This window comes from Oncorhynchus nerka, unplaced genomic scaffold (genome assembly GCF_034236695.1).
Source record: "Oncorhynchus nerka isolate Pitt River unplaced genomic scaffold, Oner_Uvic_2.0 unplaced_scaffold_809, whole genome shotgun sequence".
Taxonomy (NCBI): domain Eukaryota; kingdom Metazoa; phylum Chordata; class Actinopteri; order Salmoniformes; family Salmonidae; genus Oncorhynchus; species Oncorhynchus nerka.
The window spans coordinates 202,501-222,500 of record NW_027040443.1 but is presented as its reverse complement, the minus strand read 5'-3'; the positions used below and the strand labels follow the sequence as shown (position 1 = coordinate 222,500).

At 56.3% G+C, this 20,000-nt stretch overlaps 1 protein-coding gene across 1 annotated transcript in view; it reads right to left on the bottom strand.

Annotated features, from left to right (window-relative positions):
* LOC135571064 (protein diaphanous homolog 3-like) overlaps positions 1 to 20,000 on the bottom strand; it is a 187,595-nt gene that overhangs the window by 120,574 nt on the left and 47,021 nt on the right. The window contains exon 7 of the mRNA XM_065016871.1: positions 93 to 257. Within this exon, the coding sequence (XP_064872943.1) occupies positions 93 to 257 (165 nt within the window). The remainder of the gene's footprint in view (positions 1 to 92; positions 258 to 20,000) is intronic.

The window sequence follows — 20,000 nt, the reverse complement described above, 5'->3', positions numbered from 1 at the left end:
AAGAGAGACAGAGAGAGAGAGAGAGAGAGAGAGAAGAGAGAGAGAGACAGAGAGAGACAGAGAGACAGACAGACTGACAGATCTCCACTCACCAGGAACATGGTTCTGAAGTTGCTGAGGTCTGTGAATAGCTCCTCGACGGAGGTCTTCTTGGAGTCCATGGCGAAGTAGTCCAGCATATTCTGGTAGAGGGTTCCCATGTTGCTGTGCATGATCATCAGCTTCTGGTACTGCTCTCTGGCCGACGTGGAGAAGCTGTGAAGGTCGAGAGTTAAGAAACAGGACTGGAGACAGTGGATCCTCTATTTTACAATACCATATCAGAGGGAGGGAGGGAGGGAGAGACAGACAGAGAGAGGCAGAGAGAGAGAGAGAGAGAGAGAGAGAGAGAGAGAGAGACATCTCTCTCTCTGAGGACGAGGAGGGTGAACTACTAGAGAGGTCAATACACATCTCTCTCTGAGGACGAGGAGGGTGAACTACTAGAGAGGTCAATACACATCTCTCTCTGAGGACGAGGAGGGTGAACTACTAGAGAGGTCAATACACATCTCTCTCTCTGAGGACGAGGAGGGTGAACTACTAGAGAGGTCAATACACATCTCTCTCTCTCTCTGAGGATGAGGAGGGTGACCTACTAGAGAGGTCAATACACATCCTCTCTCTCTCTGAGGATGAGGGTGACCTACTAGAGAGGTCAATACACATCCTCTCTCTCTCTGAGGATGAGGAGGGTGACCTACTAGAGAGGTCAATACACATCCTCTCTCTCTCTGAGGATGAGGAGGGTGACCTACTAGAGAGGTCAATACACATCTCTCTCTCTCTCTGAGGACGAGGAGGGTGACCTACTAGAGAGGTCAATACACATCTCTCTCTCTCTGAGGACGAGGAGGGTGAACTACTAGAGAGGTCAATACACATCTCTCTCTCTCTCTGAGGATGAGGAGGGTGACCTACTAGAGAGGTCAATACACATCTCTCTCTCTCTCTGAGGATGAGGAGGGTGACCTACTAGAGAGGTCAATACACATCTCTCTCTCTCTCTCTGAGGACGAGGAGGGTGAACTACTAGAGTTCAATACACATCTCTCTTTCTCTGAGGACGAAGAGGGTGAACTATTTGAGTTAAATACACATCTCTCTCTGAGGACGAAGAGGGTGACCTACTAGAGAGGTCAATACACATCTCTCTCGCTCTCGGAGGACGAGGAGGGTGAACTACTAGAGAGGTCAATACACATCTCTCTCTCTCTCTGAGGATGAGGAGGGTGACCTACTAGAGAGGTCAATACACATCTCTCTCTCTCTCTCTGAGGACGAGGAGGGTGAACTACTAGAGAGGTCAATACACATCTCTCTCTCTCTCTGAGGATGAGGAGGGTGACCTACTAGAGAGGTCAATACACATCTCTCTCTCTCTCGGAGGACGAGGAGGGTGAACTACTAGAGAGGTCAATACACATCTCTCTCTCTCTGAGGACGGAGAGGGTGAACTACTAGAGAGGTCAATGCACATCTATCTCTCGCTGAGGACGAGGAGTGACCAGGAGTGTGTTCTGGTGTTCTTCTCTATTTACACACACGGACACACACAGGAACAAAGGAGGGAGAGGAGGAGGAGGGAGAGAGAATCAATAGGAGGTAGTCTTGTATATTTGAGGAGAACAGTTGGAGGGGTCAGGGTTGAAGGCACAGGAAGGATGAAAATGTGAGGAGCAGCAACGGAGCACATCCGTCCAACGGCCTGGAGTCAACCAAGCATGGAGCAGACAATCACACACACACACACACACACACACACACACACACACACACACACAGACACACACACACACACACACACACACACACACACACACACACAGACACACACACACACACACACACACACACACACACACACACAGACAGACACACACACCACACACACACACAGACAGACACACACACCACACACACACACAGAGACAGACACACACAGAGACAGACACACACACACACACACACACACACAGACACAGACAGAGAGAGGCTGATTGATTCAAAGACAGACACGCACAATTGAAAATGTCAGCAACATGCCATTCACTCAGAGATAATTGTGAGACAAACCAGCCTTAAAACAAGACAAACCAGCCTCAAAGTTACAGCCCTCCTTCTCACCCCTCCCCTAGTCAAAGTCACACCCCTCCTCCTCACCCCTCCCCTAGTCAAAGTCACACCCCTCCTCCTCACCCCTCCCCTAGTCAAAGTTACACCCCTCCTCCTCACCCCTCCCCTAGTCAAAGTCACACCCCTCCTCCTCACCCCTCCCCTAGTCAAAGTCACACCCCTCCTCCTCACCCCTCCCCTAGTCAAAGTCACACCCCTCCCCTCCCTAGTCAAAGTCACAGCCCTCCTCCTCACCCCTCCCCTAGTCAAAGCCACACCCTCCTCCTCACCCCTCCCCTAGTCAAAGTCACACCCTCCCCCCCTAGTCAAAGTCACACCCCTCCCCTCACCCCTCCCCTAGTCAAAGTCACACCCCTCCCCCCTCACCCCTCCCCTAGTCAAAGTCACACCCCTCCTCACCCCTCCCCTAGTCAAAGCCACACCCCTCCTCCTCACCCCTAGTCAAAGTCACACCCTCCTCCTCACCCCTCCCCTAGTCAAAGTCACACCCCTCCTCCTCACCCCTCCCCTAGTCAAAGTCACAGCCCTCCTCCTCACCCCTCCCCTAGTCAAAGTCACACCCTTCCCCTCACCCCTCCCCTAGTCAAAGTCACACCCCTCCCCCCCCTAGTCAAAGTCACACCCCTCCTCCTCACCCCTCCCTAGTCTAAGTCACACCCCTCCCTAGTCTTAGTCACAACCCTCCTCCTCACCCCTCCCCTAGTCAAAGTCACACCCCCCCCTCACCCCTCCCCTAGTCAAAGTCACACCCCTCCCCTCACCCCTCCCCTAGTCAAAGTCCCACCCCTCCTCCTCACCCCTCCCCTAGTCTAAGTCACACCCCTCCCTAGTCTTAGTCACAGCCCTCCTCCTCACCCCTCCCCTAGTCAAAGCCACACCCCTCCTCCTCACCCCTCCCCTAGTCAAAGTCACACCCCTCCCCTAGTCAAAGTCACACCCCTCCCCTCACCCCTCCCCTAGTCAAAGTCACACCCCTCCCTCACCCCTCCCCTAGTCAAAGTCACACCCCTCCACTCACCCCTCCCCTAGTCAAAGTCACACCCCTCCTCCTCACCCCTCCCCTAGTCAAAGTCACACCCCTCCACTCACCCCTCCCCTAGTCAAAGTCACACCCCTCCTCCTCACCCCTCCCCTAGTCTAAGTCACACCCCTCCTCCTCACCCCTCCCCTAGTCAAAGTCACACCCCTCCCCTCACCCCTCCCCTAGTCAAAGTCACACCCCTCCCCTAGTCTTAGTCACAGCCCTCCTCACCCCTCCCCTAGTCAAAGTCACACCCCTCCCCTCAACCCTCCCTAGTCAAAGTCACACCCCTCCCCTCACCCCTAGTCAAAGTCACACCCTCCTCCTCACCCCTCCCTAGTCTAAGCCACACCCCTCCCTAGTCTTAGTCACACCCCTCCTCCTCACCCTCCCCTAGTCAAAGTCACACCCCTCCCCTCACCCCTCCCCTAGTCAAAGTCACCCCTCCTCCTCACCCCTCCCCTAGTCTTAAGTCACAGCCCTCCTCCTCACCCCTCCCCTAGTCAAAGTCACACCCCTCCTCCTCACCCCCTCCCCTAGTCAAAGTCACACCCCTCCTCCTCACCCATCCCCTAGTCAAAGTCACACCCCTCCTCCTCACCCCTCCCCTAGTCAAAGTTACACCCCTCCTCCTCACCCCTCCTCCTCACCCCTCCCCTAGTCAAAGTCACACCCCTCCTCCTCACCCCTCCCCTAGTCAAAGTCACACCCCCTCACCCCTCCCCTAGTCAAAGTCACAGCCCTCCTCCTCACCCCTCCCCTAGTCTAAGTCACAGCCCTCCTCCTCACCCCTCCCCTACTCAAAGTCACACCCCTCCTCCTCACCCCTCCCCTAGTCAAAGCCACACCCCTCCTCCTCACCCCTCCCCTAGTCAAAGTCACACCCCTCCTCCTCACCCCTCCCCTAGTCAAAGTCACACCCCTCCCCTCACCCCTCCCCTAGTCAAAGTCACACCCCTCCCCTCACCCCTCCCCTAGTCAAAGTCACACCCCTCCACTCACCCCTCCCCTAGTCAAAGTCACACCCCTCCTCCTCACCCCTCCCCTAGTCAAAGCCACACCCCTCCTCCTCACCCCTAGTCAAAGTCACACCCCTCCTCCTCACCCCTCCCCTAGTCAAAGTCACACCCCTCCTCCTCACCCCTCCCTAGTCAAAGTCACAGCCCTCCTCCTCACCCCTCCCCCCTAGTCAAAGTCACACCCCCCCCTCACCCCTCCCCTAGTCAAAGTCACACCCCTCCCTAGTCAAAGTCCCACCCCTCCTCCTCACCCCCCTCCCCTAGTCTAAGTCACACCCTCCCTAGTCTTAGTCACAGCCCTCCTCCTCACCCCTCCCCTAGTCAAAGTCACACCCCTCCTCCTCACCCCTCCCCTAGTCAAAGTCACACCCCTCCCCTAGTCAAAGTCACACCCCTCCCCCCCCCTCCCTAGTCAAAGTCACACCCCTCCCCTCACCCCTCCCCTAGTCAAAGTCACACCCCTCCACTCACCCCTCCCTAGTCAAAGTCACACCCTCCTCCTCACCCCTCCCCTAGTCAAAGTCACACCCCTCCCTCACCCCTCCCCTAGTCAAAGTCACACCCCTCCACTCACCCCTCCCCTAGTCAAAGTCACACCCTCCTCCTCACCCCTCCCCTAGTCTAAGTCACACCCCTCCTCCTCACCCCTCCCCTAGTCAAAGTCACACCCCTCCCCTAGTCAAAGTCACACCCCTCCCTAGTCTTAGTCACAGCCTCCTCCTCACCCCTCCCTAGTCAAAGTCACACCCCTCCCCTCAACCCCCCTAGTCAAAGTCACACCCCTCCTCCTCACCCCTCCCCTAGTCAAGCCACACCCCTCCCCTAGTCTTAGTCACACCCCTCCTCCTCACCCCTCCCTAGTCAAAGTCACACCCCTCCCCTCACCCCTCCCTAGTCAAAGTCACACCCCTCCTCCTCACCCCTCCCCTAGTCTTAGTCACAGCCCTCCTCCTCACCCCTCCCCTAGTCAAAGTCACACCCCTCCTCACCCCTCCCCTAGTCAAAGTCACACCCCTCCTCCTCACCCCTCCCCTAGTCAAAGTCACACCCTCCTCCTCACCCCTCCCTAGTCAAAGCCACACCCCTCCTCCTCACCCTCCCCCTAGTCAAAGTCACACCCCCCCCCTAGTCAAAGTCACACCCCTCCCCTCCCCTCCCTAGTCAAAGTCACACCCCCCCCCTCACCCCCCCTCCCCTAGTCAAAGTCACACCCCTCCACTCACCCCTCCCCTAGTCAAAGTCACACCCCTCCTCCTCACCCCTCCCCTAGTCAAAGTCACACCCCTCCCCTCACCCCTCCCCTAGTCAAAGTCACACCCTCCACCTCACCCCCCTCCCCTAGTCAAAGTCACACCCTCCTCCTCACCCCTCCCCTAGTCAAGTCAAAGTCACCCCTCCTCCTCACCCCTCCCCTAGTCAAAGTCACACCCCTCCCCTAGTCAAAGTCACACCCCTCCCCTCACCCCTCCCCTAGTCAAAGTCACACCCCTCCCTAGTCAAAGTCACACCCCTCCTCCTCACCCATCCCCTAGTCTAAGTCACACCCCTCCCCTCACCCCTAGTCAAAGTCACACCCCTCCTCATCACCCCTCCCCTGGTCTAAGTCACACCCCTCCTCCTCATCCCTCCCCTAGTCAAAGTCACACCCCTCCCCCTCACCCCTCCCTAGTCTAAGTCACACCCCTCCCCTCATCCCTCCCCCAGTCAAAGTCACACCCCTCCTCCTCACCCCTCCTCCTCATCCCTCCCCCAGTCAAAGTCACACCCCTCCTCCTCACCCCTCCCCTAGTCTTAGTCACACCCCTGAGTACAGACCATAGTAACACAGTGTACTCTGAGAAGTAGACCGTAGTAATAGTGTACTCTGAGTAGTAGACCATAGTAACATAGTGTACTCCGAGTAGTAGACCATAGTAACACAGTGTACTCTGGGTAGTAGACCATAGTAACACAGTGTACTCTGGGTAGTAGACCGTAGTAACACAGTGTACTCTGGGTAGTAGACCATAGTAACACAGTGTACTCTGGGTAGTAGACCGTAGTAACACAGTGTACTCTGGGTAGTAGACCGTAGTAACACAGTGTACTCTGGGTAGTAGACCATAGTAACACAGTGTACTCTGGGTAGTAGACCGTAGTAACACAGTGTACTCTGGGTAGTAGACCATAGTAACACAGTGTACTCTGGGTAGTAGACCGTAGTAACACAGTGTACTCTGGGTAGTAGACCATAGTAACACAGTGTACTCTGGGTAGTAGACCGTAGTAACACAGTGTACTCTGGGTAGTAGACCATAGTAACACAGTGTACTCTGGGTAGTAGACCATAGTAACACAGTGTACTCTGGGTAGTAGACCATAGTAACACAGTGTACTCTGGGTAGTAGACCGTAGTAACACAGTGTACTACTCTGGGTAGTAGACCGTAGTAACACAGTGTACTACTCTGGGTAGTAGACCGTAGTAACACAGTGTACTCTGGGTAGTAGACCATAGTAACACAGTGTACTCTGGGTAGTAGACCATAGTAACACAGTGTACTCTGGGTAGTAGACCATAGTAACACAGTGTACTCTGGGTAGTAGACCATAGTAACACAGTGTACTCTGGGTAGTAGACCATAGTAACACAGTGTACTCTGGGTAGTAGACCATAGTAACACAGTGTACTCTGGGTAGTAGACCATAGTAACACAGTGTACTCTGGGTAGTAGACCGTAGTAACACAGTGTACTCTGGGTAGTAGACCATAGTAACACAGTGTACTCTGGGTAGTAGACCGTAGTAACACAGTGTACTCTGGGTAGTAGACCGTAGTAACATAGTTGTGACCATAATTCTGTTTGTAAAACCGAAGTCACATGTTTTATGTAGTTTATGTTGGGGTTTAGTATAAAATGAATATTTATATTTTTTAATATTTAAGCTTTTTAGAAGTGGGTGTTTTCCATACTTCTGATTACTGAGACACACACACACACACACACACACACACACACACACACACGAAGATAAATCAACGAAACGCCCTAAACTCATCGAAGTAAGGAAAACAGGATGGATCCTAATCCTAGCTAGAAGGTCGCCCTCCCAGTTGACTTGAGACGGTGTCGTATTTCTCCTTGGGAATATTGTTACTAATATCTAAGAGCTTTGATGTCGACTTAAATCACTAATCTCTGTAATGGGGGCGGGGCCTTAAACTGCCATCAACACACAGCCAATCAGACCTGACGAATATCAGTGTGTGTGAGAGACTGTTTATCTGAGGGTATATGTGCTGCCAATGTGTGTAGCTGTCTCTGTCTTTGTGCATGTTATCAGCATGTGTGTGTGTATATATATATATATACATGTCTGTATCTGTGTGTGTGTGTGTTTGAGTTTGGGGCTATGCCCCCTCTCTCTCTCTGGTAGGGGCTATGCTCCCCCTCTCTCTGGTAGGGGCTATGCCCCCTCTCTCTCTCTGGTAGGGGCTATGCCCTCTCTCTCTGGTAGGGGCTAGGGTAGGGGCTATGCCCCCTCTCTCTCTGGTAGGGGCTATGCCCCCTCTCTCTCTCTGGTAGGGGCTATGCTCCCCCTCTCTCTGGTAGGGGCTATGCTCCCTCTCTCTCTCTCTGGTAGGGGCTATGCCCCCTCTCTCTCTCTCTGGTAGGGGCTATGCCCTCTCTCTCTCTCTCTCTCTCTCTGGTAGGGGCTATGCTCCCTCCCTCTCTCTGGTAGGGGCTATGCTCTCTCTCTCTCTCTGGTAGGGGCTATGCTCCCTCTCTCTCTCTCTGGTAGGGGCTATGCTCCCTCTCTCTCTGGTAGGGGCTATGCTCCCTCTCTCTCTCTGGTAGGGGCTATGCCCCCCCTCTCTCTCTCTGGTAGGGGCTATGCTCCCTCTCTCTCTCTCTGGTAGGGGCTATGCTCCCTCTCTCTCTGGTAGGGGCTATGTTCCCTCTCTCTCTCTGGTAGGGGCTATGCTCCCCCTCTCTCTGGTAGGGGCTATGCTCCCTCTCTCTCTCTGGTAGGGGCTATGCCCCCTCTCTCTCTCTGGTAGGGGCTATGCCCCCTCTCTCTCTGGTAGGGGCTATGCTCCCTCTCTCTCTCTGGTAGGGGCTATGCTCCCTCTCTCTCTGGTAGGGGCTATGCCCCCTCTCTCTCTGGTAGGGGCTATGCTCCCTCTCTCTCTCTGGTAGGGGCTATGCTCCCTCTCTCTCTGGTAGGGGCTATGCCCCCTCTCTCTCTCTGGTAGGGGCTATGCTCCCCCTCTCTCTGGTAGGGGCTATGCCCCCTCTCTCTCTCTGGTAGGGGCTATGCTCCCCCTCTCTCTGGTAGGGGCTATGCCCCCTCTCTCTCTCTGGTAGGGGCTATGCTCCCCCTCTCTCTGGTAGGGGCTATGCTCCCTATCTCTCTCTGGTAGGGGCTATGCCCCCTCTCTCTCTCTGGTAGGGGCTATGCTCCCCCTCTCTCTGGTAGGGGCTATGCTCCCTCTCTCTCTCTGGTAGGGGCTATGCCCCCTCTCTCTCTCTGGTAGGGGCTATGCTCCCTCTCTCTCTGGTAGGGGCTATGCCCCCTCTCTCTCTCTGGTAGGGGCTATGCTCCCCCTCTCTCTGGTAGGGGCTATGCTCCCTCTCTCTCTCTGGTAGGGGCTATGCCCCCTCTCTCTCTCTGGTAGGGGCTATGCCCCCTCTCTCTCTGGTAGGGGCTATGCCCCCTCTCTCTCTCTCTGGTAGGGGCTATGCTCCCTCTCTCTCTGGTAGGGCTATGCCCCTCTCTCTCTCTGGTAGGGGCTATGCTCCCCTCTCTCTGGTAGGGGCTATGCTCCCTCTCTCTCTGGTAGGGGCTATGCCCCCTCTCTCTCTCTGGTAGGGGCTATGCTCCCCCTCTCTCTGGTAGGGGCTATGCCCCCTCTCTCTCTCTGGTAGGGACTATGCTCCCTCCCTCTCTCTGGTAGGGGCTATGCTCCCTCTCTCTCTCTGGTAGGGGCTATGCCCCCTCTCTCTCTCTGGTAGGGGCTATGCTCCCTCTCTCTCTCTGGTAGGGGCTATGCTCCCTCTCTCTCTCTGGTAGGGGCTATGCTCCCTCTCTCTCTGGTAGGGGCTATGCTCCCTCTCTCTCTCTGGTAGGGGCTATGCTCCCTCTCTCTCTCTCTGGTAGGGGCTATGCTCCCTCTCTCTCTCTCTGGTAGGGGCTATGCCCCCTCTCTCTCTCTGGTAGGGGCTATGCCCCCTCTCTCTCTCTGGTAGGGGCTATGCCCCCTCTCTCTCTCTGGTAGGGGCTATGCTCCCTCTCTCTCTCTGGTAGGGGCTATGCTCCCTCTCTCTCTGGTAGGGGCTATGCCCCTCTCTCTCTGGTAGGGGCTATGCTCCTCTCTCTCTCTCTGGTAGGGGCTATGCCCTCTCTCTCTCTCTGGTAGGGGCTATGCCCCCTCTCTCTCTCTCTGGTAGGGGCTATGCTCCCTCCCTCTCTCTGGTAGGGGCTATGCTCTCTCTCTCTCTCTGGTAGGGGCTATGCTCCCTCTCTCTCTCTCTGGTAGGGGCTATGCTCCCTCTCTCTCTCTCTGGTAGGGGCTATGCTCCCTCTCTCTCTCTGGTAGGGGCTATGCCCCCCCTCTCTCTCTCTGGTAGGGGCTATGCTCCCTCTCTCTCTCTCTGGTAGGGGCTATGCTCCCTCTCTCTCTGGTAGGGGCTATGTTCCCTCTCTCTCTCTGGTAGGGGCTATGTTCCCTCTCTCTCTCTGGTAGGGGCTATGCTCCCTCCCTCTCTCTGGTAGGGGCTATGCTCCCTCTTTCTCTCTGGTAGGGGCTATGCTCCCTCTTTCTCTCTGGTAGGGGCTATGTTCCCTCTCTCTGGTAGGGGCTATGCTCCCTCCCTCTCTCTCTCTGGTAGGGGCTATGCCCCCTCTCTCTCTCTGGTAGGGGCTATGCTCCCTCTCTCTCTGGTAGGGGCTATGCTCCCTCTTTCTCTCTGGTAGGGGCTATGCTCCCTCTTTCTCTCTGGTAGGGGCTATGTTCCCTCTCTCTGGTAGGGGCTATGCTCCCTCCCTCTCTCTCTCTGGTAGGGGCTATGCCCCCTCTCTCTCTCTGGTAGGGGCTATGCTCCCTCTCTCTCTGGTAGGGGCTATGCCCCTCTCTCTCTGGTAGGGGCTATGCTCCCTCTCTCTGGTAGGGGCTATGCTCCCTATCTCTCTCTGGTAGGGGCTATGCCCCCTCTCTCTCTCTGGTAGGGGCTATGCTCCCCCTCTCTCTGGTAGGGGCTATGCTCCCTCTCTCTCTCTGGTAGGGGCTATGCCCCCTCTCTCTCTCTGGTAGGGGCTATGCCCCCTCTCTCTCTGGTAGGGGCTATGCCCCCTCTCTCTCTCTCTGGTAGGGGCTATGCTCCCTCTCTCTCTGGTAGGGGCTATGCCCCCTCTCTCTCTCTGGTAGGGGCTATGCTCCCCCTCTCTCTGGTAGGGGCTATGCTCCCTCTCTCTCTCTGGTAGGGGCTATGCCCCCTCTCTCTCTCTGGTAGGGGCTATGCTCCCCCTCTCTCTGGTAGGGGCTATGCCCCCTCTCTCTCTCTGGTAGGGACTATGCTCCCTCCCTCTCTCTGGTAGGGGCTATGCTCCCTCTCTCTCTCTGGTAGGGGCTATGCCCCCTCTCTCTCTCTGGTAGGGGCTATGCTCCCTCTCTCTCTCTGGTAGGGGCTATGCTCCCTCTCTCTCTCTGGTAGGGGCTATGCTCCCTCTCTCTCTGGTAGGGGCTATGCTCCCTCTCTCTCTCTGGTAGGGGCTATGCTCCCTCTCTCTCTCTCTGGTAGGGGCTATGCTCCCTCTCTCTCTGGTAGGGGCTATGCCCCTCTCTCTCTCTGGTAGGGGCTATGCCCCCTCTCTCTCTGGTAGGGGCTATGCCCCTCTCTCTCTCTGGTAGGGGCTATGCTCCCTCTCTCTCTGGTAGGGGCTATGCTCCTCTCTGGTAGGGGCTATGCCCCCTCTCTCTCTGGTAGGGGCTATGCTCCTCTCTCTCTCTCTGGTAGGGGCTATGCCCCTCTCTCTCTCTGGTAGGGGCTATGCCCCTCTCTCTCTCTCTGGTAGGGGCTATGCCCCTCCTCTCTCTGGTAGGGGCTATGCTCTCTCTCTCTCTGGTAGGGGCTATGCTCCCTCTCTCTCTGGTAGGGGCTATGCTCCCTCTCTCTCTCTGGTAGGGGCTATGCTCCCTCTCTCTGGGTAGGGGCTATGCTCCCTCTCTCTCTCTGGTAGGGGCTATGCTCCCTCTCTCTCTCTCTATGCTGGTAGGGGCTATGCTCCTCTCTCTCCCTCTCTCTGGTAGGGGCTATGCTCCCTCCCTCTCTCTGGTAGGGGCTATGCTCCCTCTTTCTCTCTGGTAGGGGCTATGCTCCCTCTTTCTCTCTGGTAGGGGCTATGTTCCCTCTCTCTGGTAGGGGCTATGCTCCCTCTCTCTCTCTGGTAGGGGCTATGCCCCCTCTCTCTCTCTGGTAGGGGCTATGCTCCCTCTCTCTCTCTGGTAGGGGCTATGCTCCTCTTTCTCTCTGGTAGGGGCTATGTTCCCTCTCTGGTAGGGCTGGGTAGGGGCTATGCTCCCTCTCTCTCTGGTAGGGGCTATGCTCCTCTCTCTCTCTGGTAGGGGCTATGCTCCCTCTCTCTCTCTGGTAGGGGCTATGCTCCTCTCTCTCTGGTAGGGGCTATGCTCCCTCTCTCTCTGGTAGGGGCTATGCCCCTCTCTCTCTCTCTGGTAGGGGCTATGCTCCCTCTCTCTCTGGTAGGGGCTATGCTCCCCTCTCTCTCTCTGGTAGGGGCTATGCTCCCTCCTCTCTGGTAGGGGCTATGCTCCCTCTCTCTGGTAGGGGCTATGCTCCTCTCTCTCTGGTAGGGGCTATGCTCCTCTCTCTCTCCCTCTCTGGTAGGGGCTATGCTCCCTCTCTCTCTCTGGTAGGGGCTATGCTCCCTCTCTCTCTGGTAGGGGCTATGCCCCTCTCTCTCTGGTAGGGGCTATGCCCCTCCTCTCTCTGGTAGGGGCTATGCTCCCTCTCTCTCTGGTAGGGGCTATGCCCCCTCTCTCTCTGGTAGGGGCTATGCTCCCTCTCTCTCTCTGGTAGGGGCTATGCTCCCTCTCTCTCTCTGGTAGGGGCTATGCTCCCTCCTCTCTCTGGTAGGGGCTATGCCCCTCTCTCTCTGGTAGGGGCTATGCTCCCTCTCTCTGGTAGGGGCTATGCTCCCTATCTCTCTCTCTGGTAGGGGCTATGCCCCCTCTCTCTCTGGTAGGGCTATGCTCCCCTCTCTCTCTGGTAGGGCTATGCTCCTCTCTCTCTCTGGTAGGGGCTATGCCCCTCTCTCTCTGGTAGCTATGCCCCTCTCTCTCTGGTAGGGGCTATGCTCCCTCTCTCTCTCTCTGGTAGGGGCTATGGCTCTCTCTGGTAGGGGCTGCCCCTCCCTCTCTCTGGTAGGGGCTATGCTCCCCTCTCTGGTAGGGGCTATGCTCCTCTCTCTCTCTGGTAGGGGCTATGCCCCTCTCTCTCTGGTAGGGGCTATGCTCCCTCTCTCTCTGGTAGGGGCTATGCCCCTCTCTCTGGTAGGGGCTATGCTCCCTCTCTCTCTGGTAGGGGCTATGCTCCCTCTCTCTCTCTGGTAGGGGCTATGCTCCCTCTCTCTCTGGTAGGGGCTATGCTCCCTCTCTCTCTGGTAGGGGCTATGCTCCCTCTCTCTCTGGTAGGGGCTATGCTCCCTCTCTCTCTGGTAGGGGCTATGCTCCCCTCTCTCTCTGGTAGGGGCTCTCTGGTAGGGGCTATGCTCCCTCTCTCTCTCTGGTAGGGGCTATGCCCCCTCTCTCTCTGGTAGGGGCTATGCCCTCTCTCTCTGGTAGGGGCTATGCCCCTCTCTCTCTGGTAGGGGCTATGCTCCTCTCTCTCTCTGGTAGGGGCTATGCCCTCTCTCTCTCTGGTAGGGGCTATGCTCCCTCTCTCTCTCTGGTAGGGGCTATGCTCCTCTCTCTCTCTCTGGTAGGGGCTATGCCCCTCTCTCTCTCTGGTAGGGGCTATGCTCTCTCTCTCTCTCTGGTAGGGGCTATGCTCCCTCTCTCTCTCTGGTAGGGGCTATGCTCCCTCTCTCTCTGGTAGGGGCTCTCCCTCTGGTAGGGGCTATGCTCCCTCTCTCTCTGGTAGGGGCTATGTTCCCTCTCTGGTAGGGGCTCTGGTAGGGGCTATGCTCCTCTCTCTCTCTGGTAGGGGCTATGCTCCCTCTCTCTCTCTGGTAGGGGCTATGCTCTCTCTCTGGTAGGGTAGGGCTATGCTCTCTCTGGTAGGGGCTATGCTCCCTCTCTCTGGTAGGGGCTATGCTCCCTCTCTCTCTCTGGTAGGGGCTATGCCCTCTCTCTCTCTCTCTCTGGTAGGGGCTATGCTCCCTCTCTCTGGTAGGGGCTCTCTCTCTCTCTGGTAGGGGCTATGCCCCCTCTCTCTCTGGTAGGGGCTATGCCCCTCTCTCTCTGGTAGGGGCTATGCCCCTCTCTCTCTCTGGTAGGGGCTATGCTCCCTCTCTCTCTGGTAGGGGCTATGCTCCTCTCTCTCTCTGGTAGGGGCTATGCTCCCCTCTCTCTCTGGTAGGGGCTATGCTCCCTCTCTCTCTGGTAGGGGCTATGCTCTGGTAGGGGCTATGCTCTCTCTCTCTGGTAGGGGCTATGCTCCCTCTCTCTCTCTGGTAGGGGCTATGCCCCCTCTCTCTCTCTGGTAGGGGCTATGCTCTCTCTCTCTCTGGTAGGGGCTATGCTCCCTCTGGTAGGGGCTATGCTCCCTCCTCTCTGGTAGGGGCTCTCCCTCTGGTAGGGGCTATGCTCCCTCTCTCTCTCTGGTAGGGGCTATGCTCCCTCTCTCTCTCTGGTAGGGGCTATGCTCCCTCTCTCTCTCTGGTAGGGGCTATGCTCCCTCTCTCTCTCTGGTAGGGGCTATGCTCCCTCCTCTCTCTCTGGTAGGGGCTATGCTCCCTCTCTCTCTCTCTGGTAGGGGCTATGCTCCCTCTCTCTCTCTGGTAGGGGCTATGCTCTCTCTCTCTGGTAGGGGCTATGCTCCTCCTCTCTCTCTCTCTGGTAGGGGCTATGCTCCTCTCTCTCTCTGGTAGGGGCTATGCTCTCTCTCTGGTAGGGGCTATGTTCCCTCTCTCTCTGGTAGGGGCTATGCTCCCTCTCTCTCTGGTAGGGGCTATGCTCCCTCTCTCTGGTAGGGGCTATGCTCTCTCTCTCTCTGGTAGGGGCTATGCTCCTCTCTCTCTCTGGTAGGGGCTATGCTCTCTCTCTCTCTCTGGTAGGGGCTATGCTCCCTCTCTCTGGTAGGGGCTATGCTCTCTCTCTCTGGTAGGGGCTATGCTCTCTCTCTCTGGTAGGGGCTATGCTCTCTCTCTCTCTGTAGGGGCTATGCTCTCTCTCTCTCTCTGGTAGGGGCTATGCTCTCTCTCTCTGGTAGGGGCTATGCTCTCTCTCTCTGGTAGGGGCTATGCTCTCTCTCTCTCTGGTAGGGGCTATGCTCTCTCTCTGGTAGGGGCTATGCTCTCTCTCTCTCTGGTAGGGGCTATGCTCCCTCTCTCTGGTAGGGGCTATGCTCTCTCTCTGGTAGGGGCTATGCTCTCTCTCTCTGGTAGGGGCTATGCTCTCTCTCTCTCTGGTAGGGGCTATGCTCTCTCTCTCTGGTAGGGGCTATGCTCTCTGGTAGGGACTATGCTCTCTCTCTCTGGTAGGGGCTATGCTCTCTCTCTCTCTGGTAGGGGCTATGTTCCCTCTCTCTCTCTCTCTGGTAGGGGCTATGCTCTCTCTCTCTCTCTGGTAGGGGCTATGCTCCCTCTCTCTCTGGTAGGGGCTATGCTCCCTCTTTCTCTCTGGTAGGGGCTATGTTCCCTCTCTCTGGTAGGGGCTATGCTCCCTCCCTCTCTCTCTCTGGTAGGGGCTATGCCCCCTCTCTCTCTCTGGTAGGGGCTATGCTCCCTCTCTCTCTGGTAGGGGCTATGCCCCCTCTCTCTCTCTGGTAGGGGCTATGCTCCCTCTCTCTCTGGTAGGGGCTATGCTCCCTATCTCTCTCTGGTAGGGGCTATGCCCCCTCTCTCTCTCTGGTAGGGGCTATGCTCCCCCTCTCTCTGGTAGGGGCTATGCTCCCTCTCTCTCTCTGGTAGGGGCTATGCCCCCTCTCTCTCTGGTAGGGGCTATGCCCCCTCTCTCTCTGGTAGGGGCTATGCCCCCTCTCTCTCTCTCTGGTAGGGGCTATGCTCCCTCTCTCTCTGGTAGGGGCTATGCCCCCTCTCTCTCTCTGGTAGGGGCTATGCTCCCCCTCTCTCTGGTAGGGGCTATGCTCCCTCTCTCTCTCTGGTAGGGGCTATGCCCCCTCTCTCTATGCTCTCTCTCTGGTAGGGGCTATGCCCCCTCTCTCTCTGGTAGGGGCTATGCTCCTCTCCTCTCTCTGGTAGGGGCTGCTCCCTCTCTCTCTCTGGTAGGGGCTATGCCCCTCTCTCTCTGGTAGGGGCTATGCTCCCTCTCTCTCTGGTAGGGGCTATGCTCCCTCTCTCTCTCTGGTAGGGGCTATGCTCCCTCTCTCTCTGGTAGGGGCTATGCTCCCTCTCTCTCTCTGGTAGGGGCTATGCTCCCTCTCTCTCTCTCTGGTAGGGGCTATGCTCCCTCTCTCTCTCTCTGGTAGGGGCTATGCCCCCTCTCTCTCTCTGGTAGGGGCTATGCCCCCTCTCTCTCTCTGGTAGGGGCTATGCCCCCTCTCTCTCTCTGGTAGGGGCTATGCTCCCTCTCTCTCTCTGGTAGGGGCTATGCTCCCTCTCTCTCTCTGGTAGGGGCTATGCCCCCTCTCTCTCTCTGGTAGGGGCTATGCTCCCTCTCTCTCTCTCTGGTAGGGGCTATGCCCCCTCTCTCTCTCTCTGGTAGGGGCTATGCCCCCTCTCTCTCTCTCTCTGGTAGGGGCTATGCTCCCTCCCTCTCTCTGGTAGGGGCTATGCTCTCTCTCTCTCTCTGGTAGGGGCTATGCTCCCTCTCTCTCTCTCTGGTAGGGGCTATGCTCCCTCTCTCTCTCTGGTAGGGGCTATGCTCCCTCTCTCTCTGGTAGGGGCTATGCCCCCTCTCTCTCTCTGGTAGGGGCTATGCTCCCTCTCTCTCTCTGGTAGGGGCTATGCTCCCTCTTTCTCTCTGGTAGGGGCTATGTTCCCTCTCTCTGGTAGGGGCTATGCTCCCTCCCTCTCTCTCTCTGGTAGGGGCTATGTTCCCTCTCTCTGGTAGGGGCTATGTTCCCTCTCTCTCTCTGGTAGGGGCTATGCTCCCTCCCTCTCTCTCTGGTAGGGGCTATGCTCTCTCTCTCTCTCTGGTAGGGGCTATGTTCCCTCTCTCTCTCTCTCTGGTAGGGGCTATGCTCTCTCTCTCTGGTAGGGGCTATGCTCTCTCTCTCTCTGGTAGGGGCTATGCTCTCTCTCTCTCTGGTAGGGGCTATGCTCTCTCTCTCTGGTAGGGGCTATGCTCTCTCTCTCTCTGGTAGGGGCTATGCTCTCTCTCTCTGGTAGGGGCTATGCTCTCTCTCTCTCTGGTAGGGGCTATGCTCTCTCTCTCTCTGGTAGGGGCTATGCTCTCTCTCTCTGGTAGGGGCTATGCTCTCTCTCTCTGGTAGGGACTATGCTCTCTCTCTCTGGTAGGGGCTATGCTCTCTCTCTCTGGTAGGGGCTATGCTCTCTCTCTCTGGTAGGGGCTATGCTATCTCTCTCTCTGGTAGGGGCTATGCTCTCTCTCTCTGGTAGGGGCTATGCTCTCTCTCTCTGGTAGGGACTATGCTCTCTCTCTCTGGTAGGGGCTATGCTCTCTCTCTCTCTGGTAGGGGCTATGTTCCCTCTCTCTCTCTCTCTGGTAGGGGCTATGCTCTCTCTCTGGTAGGGGCTATGCTCTCTCTCTCTCTGGTAGGGGCTATGCTCTCCCTCTCTCTCTCTGGTAGGGGCTATGCTCCCTCCCTCTCTCTGGTAGGGGCTATGCTCTCTCTCTCTCTCTGGTAGGGGCTATGCTCCCTCTCTCTCTCTGGTAGGGGCTATGCTCCCTCTCTCTCTCTGGTAGGGGCTATGCTCCCTCTCTCTGGTAGGGGCTATGTTCCCTCTCTCTCTCTGGTAGGGGCTATGCTCCCTATCTCTCTCTGGTAGGGGCTATGCTCTCTCTCTCTCTCTCTCTGGTAGGGGCTATGCTCCCTCTCTCTCTCTGGTAGGGACTATGCTCCCTCTCTCTCTGGTAGGGGCTATGCTCCCTCTCTCTCTCTCTGGTAGGGGCTATGCTCCCTCTCTCTCTCTCTGGTAGGGGCTATGCTCCCTCTCTCTCTCTCTGGTAGGGGCTATGCTCCCTCTCTCTCTCTCTGGTAGGGGCTATGCTCCCTCCCTCTCTCTGGTAGGGGCTATGCTCTCTCTCTCTCTCTGGTAGGGGCTATGCTCTCTCTCTCTCTCTGGTAGGGGCTATGCTCCCTCTCTCTCTCTGGTAGGGGCTATGCTCTCTCTCTCTCTGGTAGGGGCTATGCTCCCTCTCTCTCTCTGGTAGGGGCTATGCTCTCTCTCTCTCTCTGGTAGGGGCTATGCTCCCTCCCTCTCTCTGGTAGGGGCTATGCTCCCTCTCTCTCTCTGGTAGGGGCTATGCTCCCTCTCTCTCTGGTAGGGGCTATGCCCCCTCTCTCTCTCTGGTAGGGGCTATGTTCCCTCTCTCTGGTAGGGGCTATGTTCCCTCTCTGGTAGGGGCTATGCCCCCTCTCTCTCTCTCTGGTAGGGGCTATGCTCCCTCTCTCTGGTAGGGACTATGCCTCCTCTCTCTCTCTCTGGTAGGGGCTATGCTCTCTCTCTCTGGTAGGGACTATGCTCTCTCTCTCTGGTAGGGACTATGCTCCCTCTCTCTCTCTCTGGTAGGGGCTATGCTCTCTCTCTGGTAGGGGCTATGTCCCCTCTCTCTCTCTGGTAGGGGCTATGCTCTCTCTTTGGTAGGGACTATGCTCCCTCTCTCTCTCTCTGGTAGGGGCTATGCTCCCTCTCTCTGGTAGGGGCTATGCCCCCTCTCTCTCTCTCTCTGGTAGGGGCTATGCTCCCTCTCTCTCTGGTAGGGGCTATGCCCCCTCTCTCTCTCTGGTAGGGGCTATGCTCCCTCTCTCTCTCTGGTAGGGGCTATGCTCCCTCTCTCTTTCTGGTAGGGGCTATGCTCCCTCCCTCTCTCTCTCTGGTAGGGGCTATGCTCCCTCCCTCTCTCTCTCTGGTAGGGGCTATGCCCCCTCTCTCTCTCTGGTAGGGGCTATGCTCCCTCTCTCTTTCTGGTAGGGGCTATGCTCTCTCTCTATCTCTCTCTGGTAGGGACTATGCTCCCTCTCTCTCTCTGGTAGGGGCTATGCTCCCTCTCTCTCTCTGGTAGGGGCTATGCTCCCTCCCTCTCTCTGGTAGGGGCTATGCTCCCTCCCTCTCTCTGGTAGGGGCTATGCTCCCTCCCTCTCTCTGGTAGGGGCTATGCTCCCTCCCTCTCTCTCTCTGGTAGGGGCTATGCTCCCTCCCTCTCTCTCTCTGGTAGGGGCTATGCTCCCTCCCTCTCTCTCTCTGGTAGGGGCTATGCCCCCTCTCTCTCTCTGGTAGGGGCTATGCTCCCTCTCTCTTTCTGGTAGGGGCTATGCTCCCTCTCTCTCTCTGGTAGGGGCTATGCTCTCTCTCTATCTCTCTCTGGTAGGGGCTATGCTCTCTCTCTATCTCTCTCTGGTAGGGGCTATGCTCCCTCTCTCTTTCTGGTAGGGGCTATGCTCTCTCTCTATCTCTCTCTGGTAGGGGCTATGCTCCCTCTCTTTCTCTGGTAGGGACTATGCTCCCTCTCTCTCTCTGGTAGGGGCTATGCTCCCTCTCTCTCTCTGGTAGGGGCTATGCTCCCTCCCTCTCTCTGGTAGGGGCTATGCTCCCTCCCTCTCTCTGGTAGGGGCTATGCTCCCTCTCCATCCCTTCCTCTCTCTTGACTGGCTGGGTAAACTCTGCTACTTAATAGGTCCTGCTCTCAAATTGACTTATGATTGGCTCAGACCAGCCTGAGGAGTGCCAAACACACACACACACACACACTGACTCTCACACACACACACACACACACACACACACACACACACACACACACACACAGCCAACAAGCGAGAGTCAATAGAGTCAAGAGCCACTGTATTTTCTGCTGTCCTCTCTTCCTACTCCCTTCTGCTTTCATTATCTCTCCTCTCCTCCCATTATCTATCCTCTCATTTCCTGCTTTCATTATCTCTCCTCTCCTTTCCTTCTTCCATTATCTCTCCTATCCTTTCCTGCTTTCATTATCTCTCCTCTCCTCCCATTATCTATCCTCTCATTTCCTGCTTTCATTATCTCTCCTATCCTTTCCTGCTTTCATTATCTATCCTCTCCTCTCCTGCTTCCATTATCTTTCCTCTCCTTTCATTATCTCTCCTCTCCTTTCCTGCTCCCATTATCTCTCCTCTCCTTTCCTGCTTCCATTATCTATCCTCTCATTTCCTGCTTCCATTATCTATCCTATCCTTTCCTGCGTTCATTATCTCTCCTCTCCTTTCATTATCTCTCCTCCCATTTCCTGCTCCCATTATCTCTCCTTTCCTGTGTTCATTATCTCTCCTCTCCTTTCATTATCTCTCCTATCCTTTCCTGCTTCCATTATCTATCCTCTCCTTTCCTGCTTCCATTATCTATCCTCTCCTTTCCTGCTTCCATTATTTCTCCTCTCTCTTCATCCTGCCATTATCTCTCCTCTCCTTTCCTGCTTCCATTATCTCCTCTCCTCTCCTTCTTCCA